Source organism: Pagrus pagrus (assembly GCF_965226575.1).
Source record: "Pagrus pagrus genome assembly, chromosome: 14".
Classification (NCBI taxonomy): domain Eukaryota; kingdom Metazoa; phylum Chordata; class Actinopteri; order Spariformes; family Sparidae; genus Pagrus; species Pagrus pagrus.
In genome coordinates, this window is record NC_140198.1 from 13,781,319 (window position 1) to 13,802,158 (window position 20,840).

The window sequence follows — 20,840 nt, forward strand, 5'->3', positions numbered from 1 at the left end:
GTCTTGAGTGATTTTCTTGACCTATTCTGACTAAAAAAACAGAAGCACACCATTGTAGACCTAGAACTGAACATAAAGAGAACCAAAGTCACGCCAGTTTGCTCCATGGGACCTTATTTCAGAAAATCTTTGCTTGGTAGTGAATGGAGAACGACAAATGATGTTTTGATTCAATCGTATTGTGACATGAGTTACACATATGATGTTTGTCAATTTAAAAGATAATTTTTGATCTTGAGAAACTTGCAGTTTGTCGTAAAACTAAAGAAATATAAGACTGTGAAAATACATTATTATAAATTAATTAGTGATGTCATCTCATTGAACGGTCACCAAAACCTGTAACAAACATTGTAGAGCTGCTCTTGTATATAATCATGCTTGCAGAACTAACAAACTCTCCTTTCACATAACTGCAGTTGTCAATATAGCCAGATTTATTGTGATTTTCACCTTTTCTAGTACCTTTTCTGTGCAAAATGTCTGAAATAAGGTCCGATGGGCAGGGGTCCACTTCAGTTCTCTATATGGTTCTAGATTCAGTAAAAATCTCAGGGGCTTCCAGTGTATTATTACATAAGCTCCAATCTATACATGTCAATAATATTTGTTATTTTTTGATTCCCTGGTTTATAACAGCTGTTATTCATGCTATATCCTTTTATTTTGTAGGTGTACTGTTTAATCTCACCACTAGATGTCCAATATTTCCATCTTTTCAGTTGGGTATACTGTATAACAGTGTGGGTCATTCAGGACTGTAGGTTTAAACTATGACTATATATATATGAAACTATATAACACACTTGACCATTACAGTATATATTTCGATATGGTGGCAGGGTACAAACCCTTAAATTGTTATATAGAATCATCGAATAAGACAAATCAAGCAATGTCAGCCCCACTGTAGGTCACAACCATGTAATGACTTTTACTTTTGTGAAGGTTGGTGTATAGTTTTTGTTGAGTATGTTACCAGGACAGGCTGGTTCATGGTCACTTATGAGGCTGTGTAGCTGACAACAACCCCTGCATGTTGCTTTAATTGAGTGTATTAGACTTAATGGGTATTTCTGTTCACCCGGAGAGCATTATAATAATAACAAGGACGTAATTATGGCACAACAACACCTAATCCACTGGCTTTGAGCACTGCCACATTCTCAACTGACTAAATTGTAGTGTATTAACTTTTGTTATTCGACTGTGAGGCAGACAAGGAGTCCCTTTATCTACAATTTGACATTGAAATTCTAATAATAAAAAAAAAGTGGTTTACATTTAGCTGCAAACTATCAACAACAGCCTCCAGAGCAGATAAATAAAATGAATCTGCTGTCTGAGCACTTACAGATGCGATGACGTATTGGTCACGTGGCGCGAGGACGACGCGCTCTCACATATTCGAATCATTCTTGGACTCGTTCTTAGGATCCGACCATTTTGAACCCGTCCCGTGAAGGGGCGTTCATAACGTACAAAGCCTGTCTGTCATCGTAATTTCAAACGACCTCGCGACGAACACGTTGGATGATTTGCTCTTAGCTGTTGTCAATTGCCACCTTATTCATAAACACCTCGTTTAAAAGTGGTGTTTCAAATATTCCCGAGTGGCTGTCACGCCCAGTAAAGAGTCGTTCAAAGTGAGCGAATCATCCTCGGGTCACACACTCTAACTGTTGCAGCTGCCCGGAAAGCTAGTTTTAGACAACTGGCTAGCCGTAGCCAGGGAAATGACAACGAAACATTGACTAGCTGATGTATTTAGCTACAGTATTTACAGAATTAACAGGATCACATCCAGAGAATTGGCTGCAAGTGGAGGGAAATCTACCACATCTGGCAGGTAGGTGGACACCAGACACATTTTGTTCCCTCACTTGTTATGAACAGTTAGGCTGTTGGGCAAACACCAAAAGGTTAATTAAGTTAGCTAACAAACCACTTGAGCGACAAACTCGTTGTCAGTCGATGTCTGGAAATGTATTATTGTGTCTTAAAGTTTCGTAATTACGTTTAGTGACACTCTGTAGCTACGCGGCTGTAGCTAGCATGGTCGCTTGTCTTGCCCTTTAGCTAACCATATGCAATTAAGTGGCGTTGAATAGTTCCCTGGCATGTTAGCTACAACCATTGTTTGCGTTTGTTTGGGCATGTATAGGACAACTTGGGTAGCTAGCTAGTTAGCCCTTGTCCCACGGGCCTCGCGTTATTGCCCTTACGTCTCTGTATTTGCCTCCTCTAAAATGTTAGTCTATCATTATTTAAACCCTATTAGTATATAAACTTGACTGAATAACAGTGACATGCTGGGGCCAAGCGACAGCTCTGGTTCAGCAGGGTGAGGTCAACAGGAGTCGATTGGGATGTTCTGGTTGCACAGGGTCTTTTCCAGTCTGATACCACATAGTGGCGCTGGTGCATATGGAGACAGGGGCTAAATTAGCCTGATTACCTGTTTATAGAAGCATGACTAAAGGATGTGGATGAGGTTGCATATGCCAGTGAGGATAATAATATTGGTAGTAACTGTCTAGTCATCTCTGAAGCAGTTATTAACTCTTTATTTCAAGGTATATTAGGCTAATGTTATCATGAGCACCACACACAGACATGCACCCTGTCATAGGCCACTCTGGTTAGCCAGTTGTACATACTGTAGATTGGATTATAGGAAATCATGAAGTTCTTAGGTGAAGAAATAGCACAATACTGTAGGTGTCTGATCCCATCACACATGTAGGATACATTCTGCATGGCTCAATAAGAAGGGAGCTGCAGCTGTGCTGTTATAGTTAAAAGGATGAGTTCACCCCCATACTGAGCTGGAGCTTTAAAGCAAAACGGCGTTGCAGCGTTCTCCTAAACAGTAGATGGGGACTTACACCTTACATATTCGGAGTTCCCATGTGAAATATCTGTTAACTTCTTGATGTTTTTCACCCATAGTACATATTAATACTGCTCTGGTCTACTTTTCCAGTCCAGATGCACAGACTTTTTCTGACTGTTAAAATATGTTGTAAAATACAGTACAGGATGTGTTATGTTATTGTGTATTGTGGCTGATTTTGTGTTTGTTCACTGTGTTTCAGATTAGAGATGGAAGGAGATGACTGCAGTTTCCATCCAGATTCATCAGATGACCACTCACAAAGAGGAAGTGTTGCTTCCTCTGCGACACTTTCCCGTGGTACGGTGCAGCAAATGATAACAAGTACACAACATGGAGGACAAAATAACTCCTCAGTGTTTCCTAATGTGCATTATTTGTTTTTGTAGCAAACTAACTTTAAAGAAAGTTTTCGATTTTGAAGTGGCGTTGTTTCTCTTGGCTTACTCGTCTTTGTAATATTTTTGATAATTCTTTTCATTTTGTTTATTTGTGTGTTCTGACAGCTCAAGATGTGCTTATATACCTGTTTGGTGAGAGCGCAGTTCACCTAACAGTTGAAGGACTTGGCAGTGTCAATGTGCAGGAGTTGAGCCGCAGTGTTCGTGAGGCTCTTAATATTCCTGAGTCTGCACAGGATGCCTTCACCCTCTGGCTTTGTTCTCCACTGCTCGGTAAGACCTTTTCCCCAGTGTTTTTACACAAGTACTGTAAATGCTGCAACCCTTTATCTGGGCAGGCTATGTGTCCAGTTGTCTGAACAAGCTTAAGTGATATAGCCTTTATACTGTACATAACTGTACTATCTAAATTAGGAATTAAAAGATACAAACAGATTCTGTACACTATGTTTAACGTATGTATTCAACTGTTACAGCATGAATAATTTAGTTTAAAATTTAACTTTGTGGTTTTTCCTTGGAGTGGCAATATTACCTCGACTGTACTTTGATGTAAGCAGAATAAAACAAACACATCTCACTCACATTTGCTTTCTTGTTATTCCTCAGATTTGCAGTTAAAGGCAAGGCATCAACCATACAAACTGTGCCGGCAGTGGCAAGATCTGCTGTATCGCTTCACTGAGGCCTCAGAGGAAGACATATCACAAGGTGAGAGTTTAGTATGCTATTAGTATACATTTATTTAGAAGTCTGCTGAACAAGAAGCATGGTGGTAACACTTAATAATAACTATCTTTAATAAATGGTACATTTACAGTTGATTAAACTTTAGTTAATAGTTGTTAACAAATAACAAAATGTTTTATAAACCATTTATTTAACAATTGTTTATTGTGAAGTTGCAAAGGATGTTTATCAACCTTTTACAACTGCTTAATAAATGGTTTATAAAGCATTTAATTAGTTGTCAACAGTAAAATAACTATTAATAAAAGATTAATTAACTATAAATGTATAATTTATTAATGATGGTTAACAATCCGGTTTATTTTCATCGAGGTGAGGATTAGAGGCCTTGTTTTATACAACAAATTCTTGACCATGTATCCACTTACAGATTTCTTACAAGAGACACGTGGGCGGCAACAGCAGTGCAAAGCAATGAAAAGAGAGATTGTTTGTTGTGTGTCAACTGAAAAAAACAAATCTCTATACTGTAGATCAACTATCACAGCTGAACAGTAGATTATTTGTAAAAAATGATTATACAGTTAAATCAAGTAAGGCTCTATGACTACTGTCCCTTCTTGTCGCCCTCAAATGAAAAACTCCAACAAAAAACAATGAAACAAAGTCTTCATCCTCTTCAGTCTGCGCCATGATAAACTTTATCCACTTTCACTTGTAAACTACTAAATGCCAGCTTTGGTTAAAATATACAGTGTTGTGTAAGAGAGAAACATGATTACTTCCAAGCTGTGTGTAAATGTCAGTTTATCATAGTGTGAACACAGTAAATGCATTCTGTGATTCCCTCCCCCTCTCAGTAACCTGGTTTCTCAACAGCATGTGTGTCTATAGCCAAGCACAAGCAGTTCTCTGCAGCTGTTCCCTGTGGATTTACAGCTTTCATATAAATTGCTGGTGCTTAGTAGCTTACTCGGGGTAAATAAAGGTTAAAGTGCTGTCAAGTTAGTGAGGAATAAATAAAAGTTAAAGAGGGAGTTTGCATTGTAAGCAATAAACCCCCATGACAGAACAAGTAAAGTAAAGTAGAGGCTGAAACACCTCGAAAATCAAATAACACAAAGAGAAACCACTTACAGAGAGTAAGTTTCAAGTCTGTTTTAAAACAAAACTCACATGCTTTTGTGTGCAATCAAACTATTTTTATGATTATGTTGTAATTGTTCCTCCTGTTCACACTGACTGTGAAAGCCTCCCTCCTAATGTGAACTGAAAGGTGACAAAATCCACAGTCCTCATTCTGTATAAAAATGTATCATCAAGTTCATCTGAAGCTAATACAGGCCTTTCAAAGATAATATTTGTCTCTTTGTGATACTATCCCTCCACCACAGCTCACACAAAACAGAATTTGTATGAAGAAGACTATGGAAAATGGTGAACCTATCCTCAGTGTGCTGCAATTTACATGGATCTCCTATCTGTTAAGTGTTACAGATATGTAATCTATTCAGATGCATGCATAATGCATTAATAGGGATGCTATAAACACATAATGTTACAGTGTCATATGAGAGCAGTTTTAAAGCTCTCCCAGTATGATCATAAACATCAATGCTCACATTTTATGATTATGAGGAATAACGATTCATATTTTCAACTCCTTAGGGTGTCGTTATCGAGGATAACAGCAACTCTCATGATGCAATGATTTACAATGGGTTATACAGTACACTATATATTACAGAACTGATGAAGGAATGCTGGATGTGTCTGATGAATGTGGGGAAATATTCAACTTTCTGTTAATTGGGAGAAGACAAAACTGAGATAACACACAAGTATGTGAAAGCCAAAGCCCTACAGGACTTCTGGTGAAATGTAACACAATTTTTATAAGTTGTAAATGAGGTGTCAGGCACTGACTCAAAGTCTGGTGTTATTTGTCATCGCTTACAGTCAAAGTAAAACAGCCCACACTTGATTGTCTGTGGTGTGTCAGGTCCTGGCATTACTGCTGCCAAGTGCATTGCCAAAAAAAAAAAAACACACAACAGTGACAGCTTAACATAAAAAAAAAAAGAAAGGTATCACCGTTTGTCATCAGTATTGCATAATCCCTTGAATGTCGTTATGTTTTGTGAGTTGGTGGAGCTTCCACTTACAGTACAGGATGATGAGTTGCAACAGAGTGGGTTGGAGGGGGCTACCACAGCTTTCTCATCCAGTGATGACTGGACAAACTGAAAATACAGTACAGTATATAATACAATATTGTGCCTGACCCTAACGCGTCATTGTCCTCTCTCTGCTTTTCCCTCAGATGAACCATATCTACAGTTTCGTCGGAACGTGTTTTATCCTAAATCTAAAGAGCTGCAGGTACAATTAACCTTAATTCTCTGTAAGAACAGTCATCAATGTTAGATATAAGTGAATTATTGGGTACTTAGAGTTTAGTCAACCTGGTGGTGCACACTAAACTCAGATTGGGCTTTATTATTAGGTTAATTATTGAAACTTCTGTTCCTTCAAAGCTTTTTTTTTTTTTCCCCCCAATGACTGTTGGATAATTGTTGTCATTGTCTCTCTCCTGAGCAGATAGAGGATGAGGCTGTGCTGAGGCTTCTGTACGAGGAGGCCAGAAGCAACATTCTCACAGGCCGGTACCCCTGCGACCCCGAACACTGGACGGGTCTCGGAGCCTTGTCTCTAGCTCTTGATGAGGGAACTAATCTTGACAGCCAACAATTTACTACTACTATAAGGTGAGTTAGAAAGGTTTGTTTAAAAAATAAAACAAAAAAAATCAAGTCTGCATGTTGGTTTTATTTGCATTTCTAATTTCTGATTTCTAATTTTGAAGACTACAGGTGAATCTGAAGTTCTCTTTAATGAATCGTTCAGTATTTTAGGTACGCTTATTCATCTTCTTACCGTGAGAGGATTGATTCCACTTAATGTACTCTGGACCTTTGGAAAAATAAGTAAATTACAGTTGATGTCCGAAGTTGGCATTCAAATCTATCATTGAAATAGAAACTGAAGGGGAAAAAAAAGTTCTTTTAATATATAATTATGGTATATCTATATCCACATTCACTTGTTCTTGTTCATTCACACAGTTGTGCCATTATTCTGGTTGATCATTAACACTTCATCTCATTTTTTTTGTCACCACATGATCCTACTTGACTTTCTGTTCTTTGGCACCAGCACTTGCTCAGAAAGCTTTTTGTGGAGTTCACAGTTGTCTTGGTTTTTGTTCGCCTTTTTAGAAAATAAAGAAGTATGTAATGACCCCTGCTATTATTTTGTCAAATGATGAGAGGACGCCTCGCTTCAACTTAATGTCCGAAAAAAACAAACTGCATGACCAAACTCACAACCCTCAACCCACATATTCTAAAGGGCAGCTGGTAGAGTACTTCGAGTACTGCGGCACAATCAGCGACAACAGGTTGTAATTTGATGAAAATCTAGAGGCATTGTGAAAAAGGTCAACAGTGCTCCTTTTGTTCGATGGGGCTTTGATTTTATTTTAAATGTAATGAGAACACTCATTGTGCCACAGCAGTGTTTTACAATTGCTTGTTAGTTTGTGAGTGGTATGTGGAAGAATGCAGAAAATACCATTTCTGATTGGAGTGAGATGATGTCGGCAGCGTGTCTCTGTTTTCAAAGAGACTTGAAAAAGACTTGATTGTAATCAAAGGGCTGAGAATTATGGATACTTCACAGGACCTACATATGACTGCACAAAGGAGGGTAGTCACTCTTCTTATTTAGGTTACTCTTGACACACATTGCAGGTTGCTACAGTATCAACATACTTCTAAATAGATATTTATATATAGAGGAAGTCTTTGTTTGCTGACAGTGTTGTAATGTGTCCACTTCCCTTTAGCTGCTGTACATCATTCTGAAAATAAAAGATCTTCCTTGACTTGGTGTTAAATAATTGTTAAACCAAAATAGACTATTGAAGGTCTGCGCTTCATCAAAACAAACAGAATTAGGACTTCATCCCCAAGTACACAAGTGGTCACAGTTTGTCCTCTACACATAAATGACATGATGATTGACATGTCCTGAATACAGTCGAATCACATCCTCAGGATATGACATGGTTGGACCATTGAGGAGGAGAAAAACACAGTTAAACACTTGATAATCTTGGTATCTGCTGATGGAATCCTGCTTTTTATTATCATTACTGGCTGCAGATTATCAGATCTCTAGGTAATCATCAGTTGACGTCATTTATGACAGAAGCTGTCCCACTTAAGAGATCTTTTTATATTGTGACGTGAAGGGTTGTAATTGAGGAGAGGATTATGAAAAGAAAAAAATCTTTCAATTAAGTGTTTGCGGAAAGGAAAATAATCTGTAAATTTGCAAAACCTGCAACATTGAAGAAAACAGATGACTTAAGGAGAAATGTACAGAATACAGTAGCCCACACAAGCAGATTGCACTTATGCGGTAGATTGTGCCTCTTAATCATACAGCCAGAGCAAACAAAGCAAAGGATTAAACAGTAAATGTTAACAAAAAAATATGTATCGGATATAACCGAGCTAGATTTGCACATATAAGATGCTCTAAACTGATTTCATCTACTCTCCACAGAGAAAAGAAGTTGTCCTCTTTTCTGCCTGCTCATGTTGCAATGGGGAGCGGAGGTTTTTTCTCCACTCTGAGAGGGAAGTCGAGCCGTCAGGCAGGGCTGGAGCAGAGCCTCTGGGAGGCGTACAAAAAGATCAGCACATCTGCTGGAGACTCTCCTGAGCCCACACAGCTCCTACACCAGTACCTCAACACATGTCACACTCTGCCTTATTATGGGTAAGGACTTGAATAATGAGTCATTTATACTTTATAATTTTCCATCAAAGTTAGGTTTGCCTCTATTGATTTACATACCTTACATCACTTTATGATTTATGAGGTTTTATTTGACCTGAACTACACATACAGGTCAGCTTTCTTCCTTGGGGAGATTGACAAACCAGCACAAGGGATTCTTCAAAGGGGAAAACGCAAAGCTGTGAATGTTGGCATCTGCCTGGAAGGAGTTTATGTGATGGATGTCAAAGAGAAGGTGAGCAGCTGTTTTGGCAGCTCTCTAAATCAACAACACTAAGTGTCTCACTTTGTGCGTGTGTATACTTGTATAATCATCGTGCACTCTGCAGAAATGTTAGACGCAGTTGTGATTTCTCTTCATGAAATCTATCCTGATTTCTCTTGTCGAACGCGTTTCCTTGCAGCACGTGTTGCTCGGCCTGCGTTTCAGTGAGCTTTCCTGGGACCACAGCTACCCAGAGGAGGAGGGGGACTCGCACATTCTGTGGCTGGAGTTCGACGGAGAGGAAGATGGCACTCCTGTGAACAAGTTGCTAAAGATCTACTCAAAACAAGTAAGTAAATGTCTGTGAAAGCAAATTAAATTCATAAATAGATGTCATAAATTTGTGGAGGTACCCTTTAACACCATACATTTACATCTGTATGGTGGAGTGTCATCAACCAGCATACCATGGCCTTAAATTGCCTCAGACCTTTTGAGTAGATTGTGTTGATTGGCTGTTTATGAGTCATACCTGTCATGGTTGATCTCCACTGTAGTTTGAACATCAATTTAAGAACGTCTTGCTGCTGGAGAGTTTGGTGCCAGATGTGGTCCTGTTATGTGTGTCTTGCTTCAAATAAGGATACGCAGCTATTTCTAGAGAGCGCACTGCACCTGCCGTCCTCAGAGGAGCATAACACTTGATATTTAGGGTTGAAATCGAATAGTTTTTTGAGCTCACATGTTTATCATCCTGGCTCAGTGATTGTTGGGTTGAAAAGGACGCTGTGAGCCAACAGATGGTGAAGAGATGTTATTATGTAACATAGAGACAGTCATAGATAATCGCACCAGGCCCTAATCCAAGCCTGATGGACCATCAAAAAGTAAAGTCCAGTTTTTCATTATGTATACCTCTAAGGATCAGACTTAATAATTGTTTTTTTTCCTCCTCTCGACCAGGCCGAGCTAATGAGTGGGTTCATCGAGTTCTGTGTGGAGCTGAAGTCTGCGTCAGAGGGCGGAGCTGCAGCTGAAATGGACGGTGAGGTGAGTCAGTCTCAGCAGCCTGCGGGACAAGATGGCAGCAAAAAGAACGGGCGTGGAGGACGGCGCGGGATGCTGAGCAGGCAGAACAGTGTCGTGTGCAATCGGTTCCATTCACTCAACACTATCAGCTACGTGGACAATGGTGAGTTTAATGGTCGCATTAACACTTACATTATAATATCTCTAGAGTACGATTTTGGACTAATTTTAAAATATTTGTCTCCAGGAAAAGAAATCAAACGCTTGAAGCCGAAAAGAGCTGCGTCCTTCTTCACCCGACAGGCGTCTGCACCCTCGTACTCTGCTGTGCAAGTGACAGAGAGTCTGGAGCAGGGTTAAACTCTCCACTCAGCTCGGCCCCACGCCTCTCAAAGACCAAACCTGAACATTTTACACTGAGATTTAAAGACTCGAGACATTTAACTGATAATATATGAACAAGAAAAGGACCAAGCGAGGGATCTAAGTGTGAGTGACAATATTTATCTTTTGAAGTTGTGTATATTAAGAAGAGTACAGTAATGTGAAAAACAAACTATTAACAGCGATGCTTCCAAGGTTGGACTGAAGTGGCTATTCGTTAGGTGATTTGTAAGTCTTAGTCAAGCCTTAGAGAAATCCTCAGACGGTGACTCCATTATTGACTGTATAATATATCATGACCTTATTGACCCTCCTTCAGCTCTCTGGAGCTGTGTACACTGCAATTACTCAAAAATGTTAAACCTCATTTGACTATAACCACTGCATTACCTCTTTTTACTTTACTTTTATTGGAGGTTTAACATCAAGAACACCTCGATATATCCCCATATAACATTAGACGTTTTGTAACTTCTCCTCAACACAGCATGAGTTAACACAAACTCTTTACAGTTAGCATGACAAACAGTTTCAGGGGACGATCTAAGGGCGTGTTCCCACTATTCTGCTTTCTCAAACTACCAGTGCCTTGTTCTCATGAAAGGGTAAAGACACTTTAGAAAAGTAGAGGTAGAATAGTTTAGCATTTGGTGTTACAGATCATAAGGAGTCCATATGGCAACACACTGTCTGGGATGTGGAAGTTTCTTGTAAGTACATGCTATTAAGATGTTGACATGACTAATATATGCAGCTGGTTGTCGTGGAAAGAAAGTGCAGATGGCACGGCTCGCTTTTTGATTTGCAAAAGCGAAATGGTGTTAATATAGTCTAAATGTGTAAAACAATACGACATTTTGGTTACACATTCTCAGTATGAAGTCCTCATTGGGGAGCATGAATTGATTTGCACCAATACAATTCTCAAATTTGAGGCAAATAACAGCCAAACCATACACAAAGTTATAGAAGAGTTAATCTAATAAAAGCTCTCTTCCAAAGCAATTAATGTACCATATCATACCAGGTAGCGTGTCAAATTCAATGTTTAACTTTTTCAAATCGGATATCCGTGTACAGGTCTTGACATGACTTATCATTTGCTCGGTCAGACCAGAATTTCAAAATTGAACTGATGCAATACTGCACTTGTGCAACTTTTGACATGAACAAGACAAAAATTATCCTGTTATTGGTACTACTTTAACCTACTGAATCAACAACTCTAATCAATTTAAACTGCAGCCTACATGTCTGCATCTTGCATGTGAAATGATTGTTTTGATCACAAATACAATCACTCATTATTATTATCATTTTAAAGAAGATGCATAACACTATATTGCCAGCTGTTTTCAGCTTTGTGACAACTCATAAATACTCCTGTGGGAGTTTTAAAGGAGCACTTTGTAGTTTTTGGTGAAGAAATTCAAACACTTTTAATATTATGTTTTCTTTAACTGAATAAACCAGCTGTTCTCAGAGGAAAATAAGGTCCCCAGGACACTGTTTGAAACTAGAAAGGTGGCAGGGTCCGCCAAATATAAACAAAGTAAAACAGTTTATTTGTTTTCATGACTGAATAAACTCAATAAAACAGTTTGTTTATTTCCAAGTTTAGTATGTTAAGGCATAAAAAAATCTGTCAATGAAGATCTTAAATTTGTTTCCACAAAACTACAAAGTGCATCTTTAATGGGTTATTAATTTCAAAAGGAGGACGATTTTCTCAACAAATAAAGGAACATTAAAGGTCCAGTGTGAAGGATTTGTTGGCAAAAATGGCAGTTATACACACAATTATGTTTTCATTTGTGTGTAATCACCTGAAGTGAAGAATTGTTGTGTTTTTGTTACATTAGAGTGAGCCTTTTATATCATTTAGAGGGAGCAGATCCTCTTCTGCGTCAGACATGTTGCACCACTTTGGTTCTACAGTAGCCCAGAACGGACAAATCAAAAGCTGGCTCTCGAAAGGGTCTGCCAGGCTTAGTGTGTTTTTAGTGGGGGAGGGTGAGAAGAGGGGTGTTTAGCTAGTTACGTCTGCAACCTTACCACTAAATGCCCCTAAAACCTACACACTGGATTTTTCAATGCTTCAGTTCATCTGCATAATCAAAAATCACCAAATTCTGAGATAAATGGTTTTCACTGGTTAGCGACAATGTGCTCTGTGTATATGCTAAAGCCGAACTAATCGAGAACTGCTGTTTGAATCTCAGTCTGTACACCAAAGCAATCCTGTCTATCATGCTGCAGCACAGTATGCTACCTTAACAACCGAGACAGACGTCAGTGTCCACAACACGACGTCTCTCTGAACTTCACCTTAATGCTGATACGGGCAGTTTTCTGTCTGTGCTGTACATTAAACAAACAAGCTCACCTCACTAATAGCCATGAAAGAAGGTATACATCTTTCTAAAACTGCCTTCCACTTGAACGTATGTCCTGACCTGAGATGTGGTGGCATTATGTATATTCTTCCTGACTCTCCTGAGCATGCAGAATGTTTTTACCTTTCTATGCTTTGACTTGTTATACGTCAGCTACAGTCTGTAACCTAACCACAGCAGCAGTCCAATATATTGTTGCTAACTTACACTATGCATGTCACATTGTAGAATAGCCATTCCGACAGACTACACATCATGTGATACTGCACTATTAATATTAAGACACTGTTTATAAATCTTGTACATCTGCAGATGTTTTTGTATCGTTTGTTAGCTTTTACGAGAGAATATTTTTACTTTCATTTTCATATACTCGTCAGTGTTTGTACACAATGAAGTGAAGAAATAGGTCATTTTAAGCATTATCTGATCAAGCAATCACTTTATAGAAGCATTAAGTGCCTTTTTGTTTGTACTGAGTTGGCATCTGAATGACTGTTTTATGAACCAGGAATGGACATTTTCTGTTATCGCTATGGTTTAAAAATACTGAATTGTGTTTTGTAATATATTTCCCACATTTTTAAGTAGACCATGCATTTCACCTTTCCTAGCTGATGTGAGTGTATTGATATACTGGATAACAACACTGGGCTGCTGTTGAACAGTGTATTGTGGTTCCTTCTGCCTTCATTATGATATGTCTGATGCTTTTTTTAATAAACAGATGCAAAGTGTGCCCATTTCTCTGGACTAAGAACTTATAAACTGTAGATTTATATTACAACACTGATTCTGAATCAAACATTATCAGATTGTGTTTAATTTATGTTTTACACAATATCCCTACTTTTTTTTGGATGTTGGCCTCACTTCTTCATCCTCCTGTAACATTTTACCTAGATGCATGTACTAAAAGTAGAAAAAGCAAAAGCTAGTATCAATGACCTAACACTGTAAATGTATACGTAAACGGTGGCTTTGTGATTACATCTATGGAAATGGTTTTAAATGCACTTATAAGCTATTTTGTATACTATGAATTAGGGCTGTCACAATATCAGATTTTCACTACACGATTATCACGACCACACATATTCACGATAACGATATTATCACTATCTTCAACATAAATTACACTCAAAATGAGTGTAGGGGGGTGGAGAGAGAGTCTGTAACCATAACTGTACAAAAGGGAACAATAGCACTTAATGAATTGTGAAAAGGCTACCAGATGGAAGTGAAAAAGAAAAGATCCACAAGGCCTAACACCTGCACTGGATTATCTCTACGACATTATCATGTGTGTATTGTCAACATATCGATATCTCATTTCTTTAATATCCCGGTTATTACCAATACTAGTATATTGCGACACCCCTACTAAAAATAGGATATTTTTCCACTGTTACTGTATTGTTCATGAGTCAATATACTGTATATTCTTTTGTCTGATTTTGAATCCTTGACCAGTAAATGTAAACAAAGAGAATTTGTTTATTTAGTTTGTTTAGCCATAAAATAAATGCCAATGAGGATCTTTCTCGTGCACCTTTGACAAGTGCTCAGTTAATCGCTGTTTAGCACAATGACATGCGCAGTGGCACACTTCCGGGCTCTCTGTAAGACCTACAGCATTCCTCACATGTGTGAGTAGTCACTTATCTTGACTACACACACTCTTTGGCGACGTAGCACCAATAGGCTGCAAACCCGGAAATAGTAACGTTGTCAAGCTAGCTGCCTGTGTTATTGGGGGAAAAAAGAGCAGTTTCCCCTTAACTATCTTAGAAAGCCTTCTTAATAAAAGTACACGGCTAAGCCATTTGAATACCAGTGACTTTGGAGCAAGAGGTTAACGTTTCCAGGCAGCTGTTGTCAGTTTTCTCCTGCCAGTTGGACGCTCGTCATCCTTGTTTATCGTCATTGTATCAGTTCGTTTCTCAGCTGGCCGGTGTGCAGTATGGACGATGAGGCTGGCGGCCCGGTGTCGGCGGACGGCAGGAGGCGGAGGGTGCACGGCATGCTGAAGCTCTACTACGGCCTGAACGAGGAAGGAAAGGCCGAGGAGCAGCCGGAGTCCCTGGATCCCTGCGACATCAACGGGCCGCATTTCGACCCCGAGCTGTTCCTCAACAAGGTGAGAGACCACTGCTGACATGTTGTCTGTCTTACCTGTTTCCACAGTGACACAGCTCACATGACGGCCTCTGTACTGTGAGATATGCTATTAACGCTGCTGTCAGTATCAGTGATACCTGAGCTGCTAAACCACAGGCCCAGTATATACTGTTGTTAGGATGTAAATTACACCTACATTACTGCCTTTGGCTGTAATCTGGTAGAGGAAAAATATGACAATATTTGAATTGAAGTACATTTCAGTTTCTGGGATGAATAAAGACTTAAAAAAAACACAAAACTTAGTGGGAATATAATTCATTTTTATTACTACACAGTGCATGCATTAACCACTTCTGCTTCAACTAGTGAAAGGGAATTTTGTCCACAATAAATCACCAGTAAACACTCAATAACTTGGTATTGACTGAATGTACACATTTTTACTGGCAGTAGATAATAATTTAACACTGCTTGAATCAAATTAAATCAATTTTATGTATATGATCACAATCACGTTGCCTCAGTAGGCTTTGCAGTAGGTACAGTGAATGGCATCCTCCGTCCACAGACCCTCAATTCGACCAAATTTGGGAAAAACTTCCCAAATAATAATAAAAAAAACTTTTAACAGGGGAATAAAAGATGGAGGAAACCTCATGAAGAGCCACAGATTAGGGATCCCTCCCCCAGGATGGACAGACATGCAATAGATGTTGTGTATACAGAACACAGCGACACAATTTACAGATTTCATTGACAAAATATCTAATCAGAAGAAAGCTGCTTTATGAAAAGTTATACTCAACAGTGTGTCATTTGACCTGGTGACAGTTGTGTTTTTTGTGTCCAATTGCAGCTCAGAAGGGAGTGCTCTCTTGCGGAGCTGATGGACCAGGAGACCTGCATGGTCAAGCAGATCCGCTCTTTGGACAGTGACATGCAGACCCTGGTGTATGAGAACTACAACAAGTTCATATCTGCTACAGGTGAGGGAGCGTCTCAGTCAATGCTGTTTGGTGGAATTGTGCTGATCTGGATAGTTCACCCATCCTTCCATGTTTTTTTCCAGACACTATAAGAAAGATGAAGAACGACTTCAAAAAGATGGAGGATGAGATGGACTGCCTGTCTGCCAACATGGCAGCAATCACTGAGTTCAGCGCTAGCATCAGTGGTACTCTTCAAGACCAGCACGCACAGATCACAAAACTCTCAGGTGAGACTTAAACAGGCAGTTTGTTGTGTGGGACTTCATGGTGGTTATTGTTTTTGACATTTTTGTCTCTGCATGTTTAATTTCAGGCGTTCACACTCTGTTGAGGAAGCTGCAGTTTCTGTTTGAACTGCCTGCTAGATTAAACAAGTGTCTGGAGCTGCAGGCCTACGCTCAGGCGGTGAGATCACACCGCCGTGCCCGCTGTGTGCTGCAGCAGTACAGCCACCTGCCCTCCTTCAAGGGGATTCAGGATGACTGTCACGCCATCATGGACAAGCTGGCACAGGAGCTTCGACAGAAGTTCAGGTGGGAATCGCTCAACCTAAAATCAGATTGGAGACACTGTGAGAGATTTATTTGTGTCTGATTTTTACATTTCCTCTAGCTCATCTATTTCTACCTGTTTTGTTGTTGTCTTACAGGGATGGTGGCTCAAGTGCCAAAGATTTATCCGAGTGTGTGGAGCTGCTGCTACAGCTGGATGAGCCGGCAGAAGAGCTCTGTGATAAATTCCTGAGCCATGCGCGGTCTCGACTGGAGTCGGACCTCCAGGGTCTGGAAGCAGAGATAAGACCGTACCCCTCTACCTTGGCCGCGAAAGATGCTTTGGTACGCAGCTCGTCATCTGCTGCAGCCCCTGGATCTCCAACTGCTGCCTCCCCTAAAACAAGCGCCGTACCGTCTCCCTCCTCAAACACTGACATCCTGGAATTCATTGATAGAGGCTGCAACGAATTTGTCAGCAGCTTATGTTTAGTCATCACATCCTATCAGGAACTTTTTATCAACCATGCTCAGAAAGGCGAGCTAGCATCCAAAAATATTCCTCAGATGGCAAACGGGAAGTTGCACGCCTTTGTGGACGATCTTGCTGCTCGGTATTTCTCGCTCGTGGAGCGGAGGATACAAGAGGAAAAAGGGGTCGCAGATAACTCCCTCCTGGTCCGCGCACTCGACCGCTTCCACCGCAGACTTCAGGCTGTGGCCAAGCTGCTGCCAGGCTCCGCTGTGCCGAACCAGGGGACGGGGATTGTGATCCGGGCGGCAACAGAGCGAGTCAAGCAGTACCTCTCCGCCCTGCAGAGCTTCTACATGGACAGCTTGACAGATGTGAGGCAGGCCTTGGCCACACCTCGGCTCTCTGTGGCCAGCGCCTCAGTGGCTGGAGGTGGAGGTCTTCTAGGGGGGGCAGCCTCTGGTAGAGATGCTCCGACCAGCCTGCCTGAGCTGCTCTCCTCCCTGTCCGCCTCTATTCTCAATCAGATTAAGTCGGTGCTCGCATCTGTGCATCTTTTCACAGCTAAGGACATTACTTTCTCCAACAAGCCGTACTTCAAGGTGAATAGATTTTGTTTATTTGGCAGTAAATTAACAGTTTTCCCCCCAAAGTCAGGAAGTGATTAAATCATGTATATCATTCATAATTGTATGAACGATTCCTTTAATTTGTGACATCCTGTGCATTTGTCATCTTCTAGTTTGTTTCTGCACAGTGAGAGTGATAGCTGTTTCTGTCTGTCTTCTTCTTGTAGGGTGAATTCTGCAGTCAGGGTGTGCGTGAGAGTCTGGTGGTGAGCTTCATAAAGTTTGTGTGCCAGTCCTCTCGCCAGTTCTGTGAGAGCGCGGGAGACAAGGGAGGCTCGACTCCTCCGGCCCTTCTGCTGCTGCTCTCTCGCCTCTGCTTGGACTATGAAACTTCAACTATCTCCTACATACTCACTCTCACAGATGAGCAGTTCCTTGCGCAGGTAAATGGCACGTCACCTTATGAATGCAGCAGAAAGCACAGAAGATCACTTTAAAAATACAGTATTTAATAAATTTCACTGCTGAACATATCCAACTTTTTGTATTTTCTCAGCATCACAGTCCAGTAACACCCGTCACAACTTTATGTGCTGAAGCCAGGGAGGCAGCACAGAAACTACTGAACCATTATGTAAAGGTAAGTTTTCATCTTCAACAGACACTGAGTTACTTTTCTCACTGAGGGAAAACGGAGACATCAATGCAGGAAACATCTTCTACTTGTGCGTTTTTGCAGGTTCAGGGTCTGATTATCTCCCAAATGTTGAGAAAGAGCGTGGAAACACGAGACTGGGTGAACACCATCGAGCCACGGAACGTCCGTGCTGTGATGAAGAGAGTGGTAGAGGACACCACCTCCATCGATGTGCAGGTGACAGTTTGCATTATCTGCATTTTGTCCTCATGTTCACTCATTATGCTTTCATCAGCATGTATGAGTAGGCTGCCTTATGAATTCTCTTTGCTCCTCCGTAGGTTGGTCTTCTGTATGAAGAAGGTGTGAGGAAAGCACACAGCAGTGACTCCAGCAAAAGGACTTTTTCTGTTTACAGCAGCTCGAGGCAGCAAGCCCGCTATGCTGCCAGCTACACTCCAAGGTAAATCAGATACAAATAGACCAGAGACGTGATGAAACAAAGTGCTGCTCTCTCTATCGGTATTGGGTTTGTTTGGTTTAATGACGGCATTCTATTATATAATTACATCACATCAGACTGTGTCAAGGATAGAAGGAACAAGTCTTGAGAGATTTTAATTGTTTAGTTTGGTTTCAAATCGTTAGAAATCAGAATACATGTTGTGTGGCTGATGGTGAAATATAGTAAATAAGAGACAAAATACATTCTTATAAACTGCATACGATATAAAATAGTTGTCTATTGTATACAAACATTGGACTGATTTAATTATTGAAGTATAAAGCATCACAAAAACTTCTGACTGATCAATCATTAAAGCTTTTGTCTTGTATTTCTTTTCTCCATGTTTGACTATTAATGTTTTTAATTTATTTATCAGCAGATTTATATACAGCAGCAACCTACTATGAAGCTGATTAATGTAAAATGGATGTTGATCCATGAATAGAAACAGATTGCCTGTATATCATTTTCTACAGTGTCATAATTAAAACAGTTGGAGACTGCATACGAACTAAAATATGGTCTGATAACATTTGAATACGTTGAAAACAGATCTACCAGGACCTGAGCGTGTCTGTGACTCACTTTACAGACAGAAGTCTGCTGGAAATCAGCCTTTTCGTCTCACTAACCCCACTGCTGCTTGTCTGGTTTCCAGCCGAGGCGCAGTTCATCTCGAACAAGCCTGCTGTGTGTGACAGGCATACAACCAGACACATGCTGCTAATCTGTATTGCCTCATTCGCTTCCACTGCAGGAGAGGCAGCTGTTGACTTTAATTATAAGAATAAGGTCATTGTTTTAATTGTGGATTCACTTGAATGATTTCTCTTCTGTGTGCCTGCAGTGCTCCCATGGATACTAATCTACTGAGCAACATACACAAGCTGTTTTCTGAGAGGATTGACATCTTCAGCTCAGTGGAGTTCAACAAGGTGAGTGCAGGTTTTCGTCTGACTTCGGTGAAAGTCATCTGTTACATACAGTACACTCACTCACTCACGCACCTCTCTGCTGTCCCAGGTCTCTGTGATGACAGGAATCATCAAAATCAGTTTAAAGACATTCCTGGAGTGCGTCCGCCTGCGCACCTTCGGCCGTTACGGGCTGCAGCAGATCCAGGTGGACTGCCACTACCTGCAGATGTACCTGTGGCGCTTTGTCTCCGATGAGAACCTCGTGCACTTCCTGCTGGATGAGATAGTGGGGAGCTCCGCCCACCGCTGCCTGGATCCTTCCCCGATGGAGCAGAGTGTGATCGAGGTCATCTGTGAGCGAGGCTAAAGCTCAAAGTGCAGCACCGTCAGCTAGTGTGCTCCAAACACCATATCACAAATACAAATACACTGGAGTCATGCATCCAAATTAAAACACTCTTTCTGTCACATAATTACTGTTTAATGTTAAATTTATTGGTCTAGATTCAAATCATACTGTAAAATGCTTATAAATATTTGTGGCTGTCTCAATATAATGATTTCAGTCCTCAATGACAAAATGATGAAACTCTCTGCATTAAGTATGTTTTCTTGTGTTGGGGCATAGGAAGAGCACTTATGTTACTATAAAAAAACGAATAAATCGTACAATTTGGACGTGAGACCTCTTTACATTCCAGGCACTTGCAAAACAAAGTACACATGAGCCTCCGGTACTTGGGTTTAATATTAAAATATGAGAAGAGAAACACGCTCTCATCTCCTTTATCTTATTAAAGATAGATACAAATTGAATTATCCACGATTCAAGCTAAACTTTTTAAGCACTTGTCCCCCTTGAAGGAAACGTTTTTAATGTGAATACAGAATCTGAGTGAGAAAAGTTGTGTCCTGTGGAAATCTCATGTATTAATAAATCCTTTGATGGGTCTTTTGCTGAATAATTTGCAATCTGAATGTAATCTGATTATGTAATCCATAACACTAAAGTAACTACAGCAGATATATGCTCTCTTTTGCCTTCTAGTTTGCTGATTGTCTGTTTCCTGTGCATGTCTGCCACAGATAAACAGTATGTTTAGGAATGATTTAAACGTCTACAATAAAAGTGTATGAATGTGAGATTCAAAATGTGTGTTCTTCTTTCACAAAACAAGTCTAATTTAAAAGAATATAGCATGAATACAGTTAAAATTACATTTAACTAAACAATTCAGGTGTATTTCACAACATCTGCCAGCC

At 40.1% G+C, this 20,840-nt stretch overlaps 2 protein-coding genes across 2 annotated transcripts; both read left to right on the forward strand.

The window, feature by feature from the left end:
• Positions 1 to 1,483: 1,483 nt before the first annotated feature.
• frmd8 (FERM domain containing 8) lies at positions 1,484 to 13,609 on the forward strand. Its single transcript, XM_084372758.1, has 11 exons — positions 1,484 to 1,849; positions 3,099 to 3,196; positions 3,403 to 3,570; positions 3,907 to 4,008; positions 6,311 to 6,369; positions 6,589 to 6,755; positions 8,620 to 8,835; positions 8,968 to 9,091; positions 9,261 to 9,410; positions 10,025 to 10,253; positions 10,338 to 13,609. The coding sequence occupies exons 2-11, from the start codon at positions 3,106 to 3,108 to the stop codon at positions 10,448 to 10,450; spliced, it is 1,419 nt and encodes a 472-aa protein (XP_084228884.1). The 5' UTR covers positions 1,484 to 1,849; positions 3,099 to 3,105; the 3' UTR covers positions 10,451 to 13,609.
• Positions 13,610 to 14,563: 954 nt separating this feature from the next.
• Positions 14,564 to 20,720, forward strand: vps51 (VPS51 subunit of GARP complex). Its single transcript, XM_084374166.1, has 11 exons — positions 14,564 to 15,010; positions 15,851 to 15,980; positions 16,064 to 16,210; positions 16,297 to 16,516; positions 16,633 to 17,548; positions 17,743 to 17,958; positions 18,072 to 18,155; positions 18,255 to 18,389; positions 18,494 to 18,615; positions 19,508 to 19,595; positions 19,684 to 20,720. Exons 1-11 carry the CDS (start codon positions 14,834 to 14,836, stop codon positions 19,942 to 19,944), a joined length of 2,496 nt encoding a protein of 831 aa, XP_084230292.1. The 5' UTR covers positions 14,564 to 14,833; the 3' UTR covers positions 19,945 to 20,720.
• The last annotated feature ends 120 nt before the right edge of the window (positions 20,721 to 20,840 follow it).

Bases quoted from the DNA above. Each gene is read 5' to 3' on its own strand.
- frmd8 (XM_084372758.1), top strand. From the start codon at position 3,106: ATGGAAGGAGATGACTGCAGTTTCCATCCAGATTCATCAGATGACCAC. The intron at 6,370-6,588 runs GTACAATTAACC...TCTCCTGAGCAG, and splicing joins CTAAATCTAAAGAGCTGCAG to ATAGAGGATGAGGCTGTGCT. The intron at 10,254-10,337 runs GTGAGTTTAATG...ATTTGTCTCCAG, and splicing joins TATCAGCTACGTGGACAATG to GAAAAGAAATCAAACGCTTG.
- vps51 (XM_084374166.1), top strand. From the start codon at position 14,834: ATGGACGATGAGGCTGGCGGCCCGGTGTCGGCGGACGGCAGGAGGCGG. The intron at 17,959-18,071 runs GTAAATGGCACG...GTATTTTCTCAG, and splicing joins ATGAGCAGTTCCTTGCGCAG to CATCACAGTCCAGTAACACC. The intron at 18,156-18,254 runs GTAAGTTTTCAT...GCGTTTTTGCAG, and splicing joins TACTGAACCATTATGTAAAG to GTTCAGGGTCTGATTATCTC.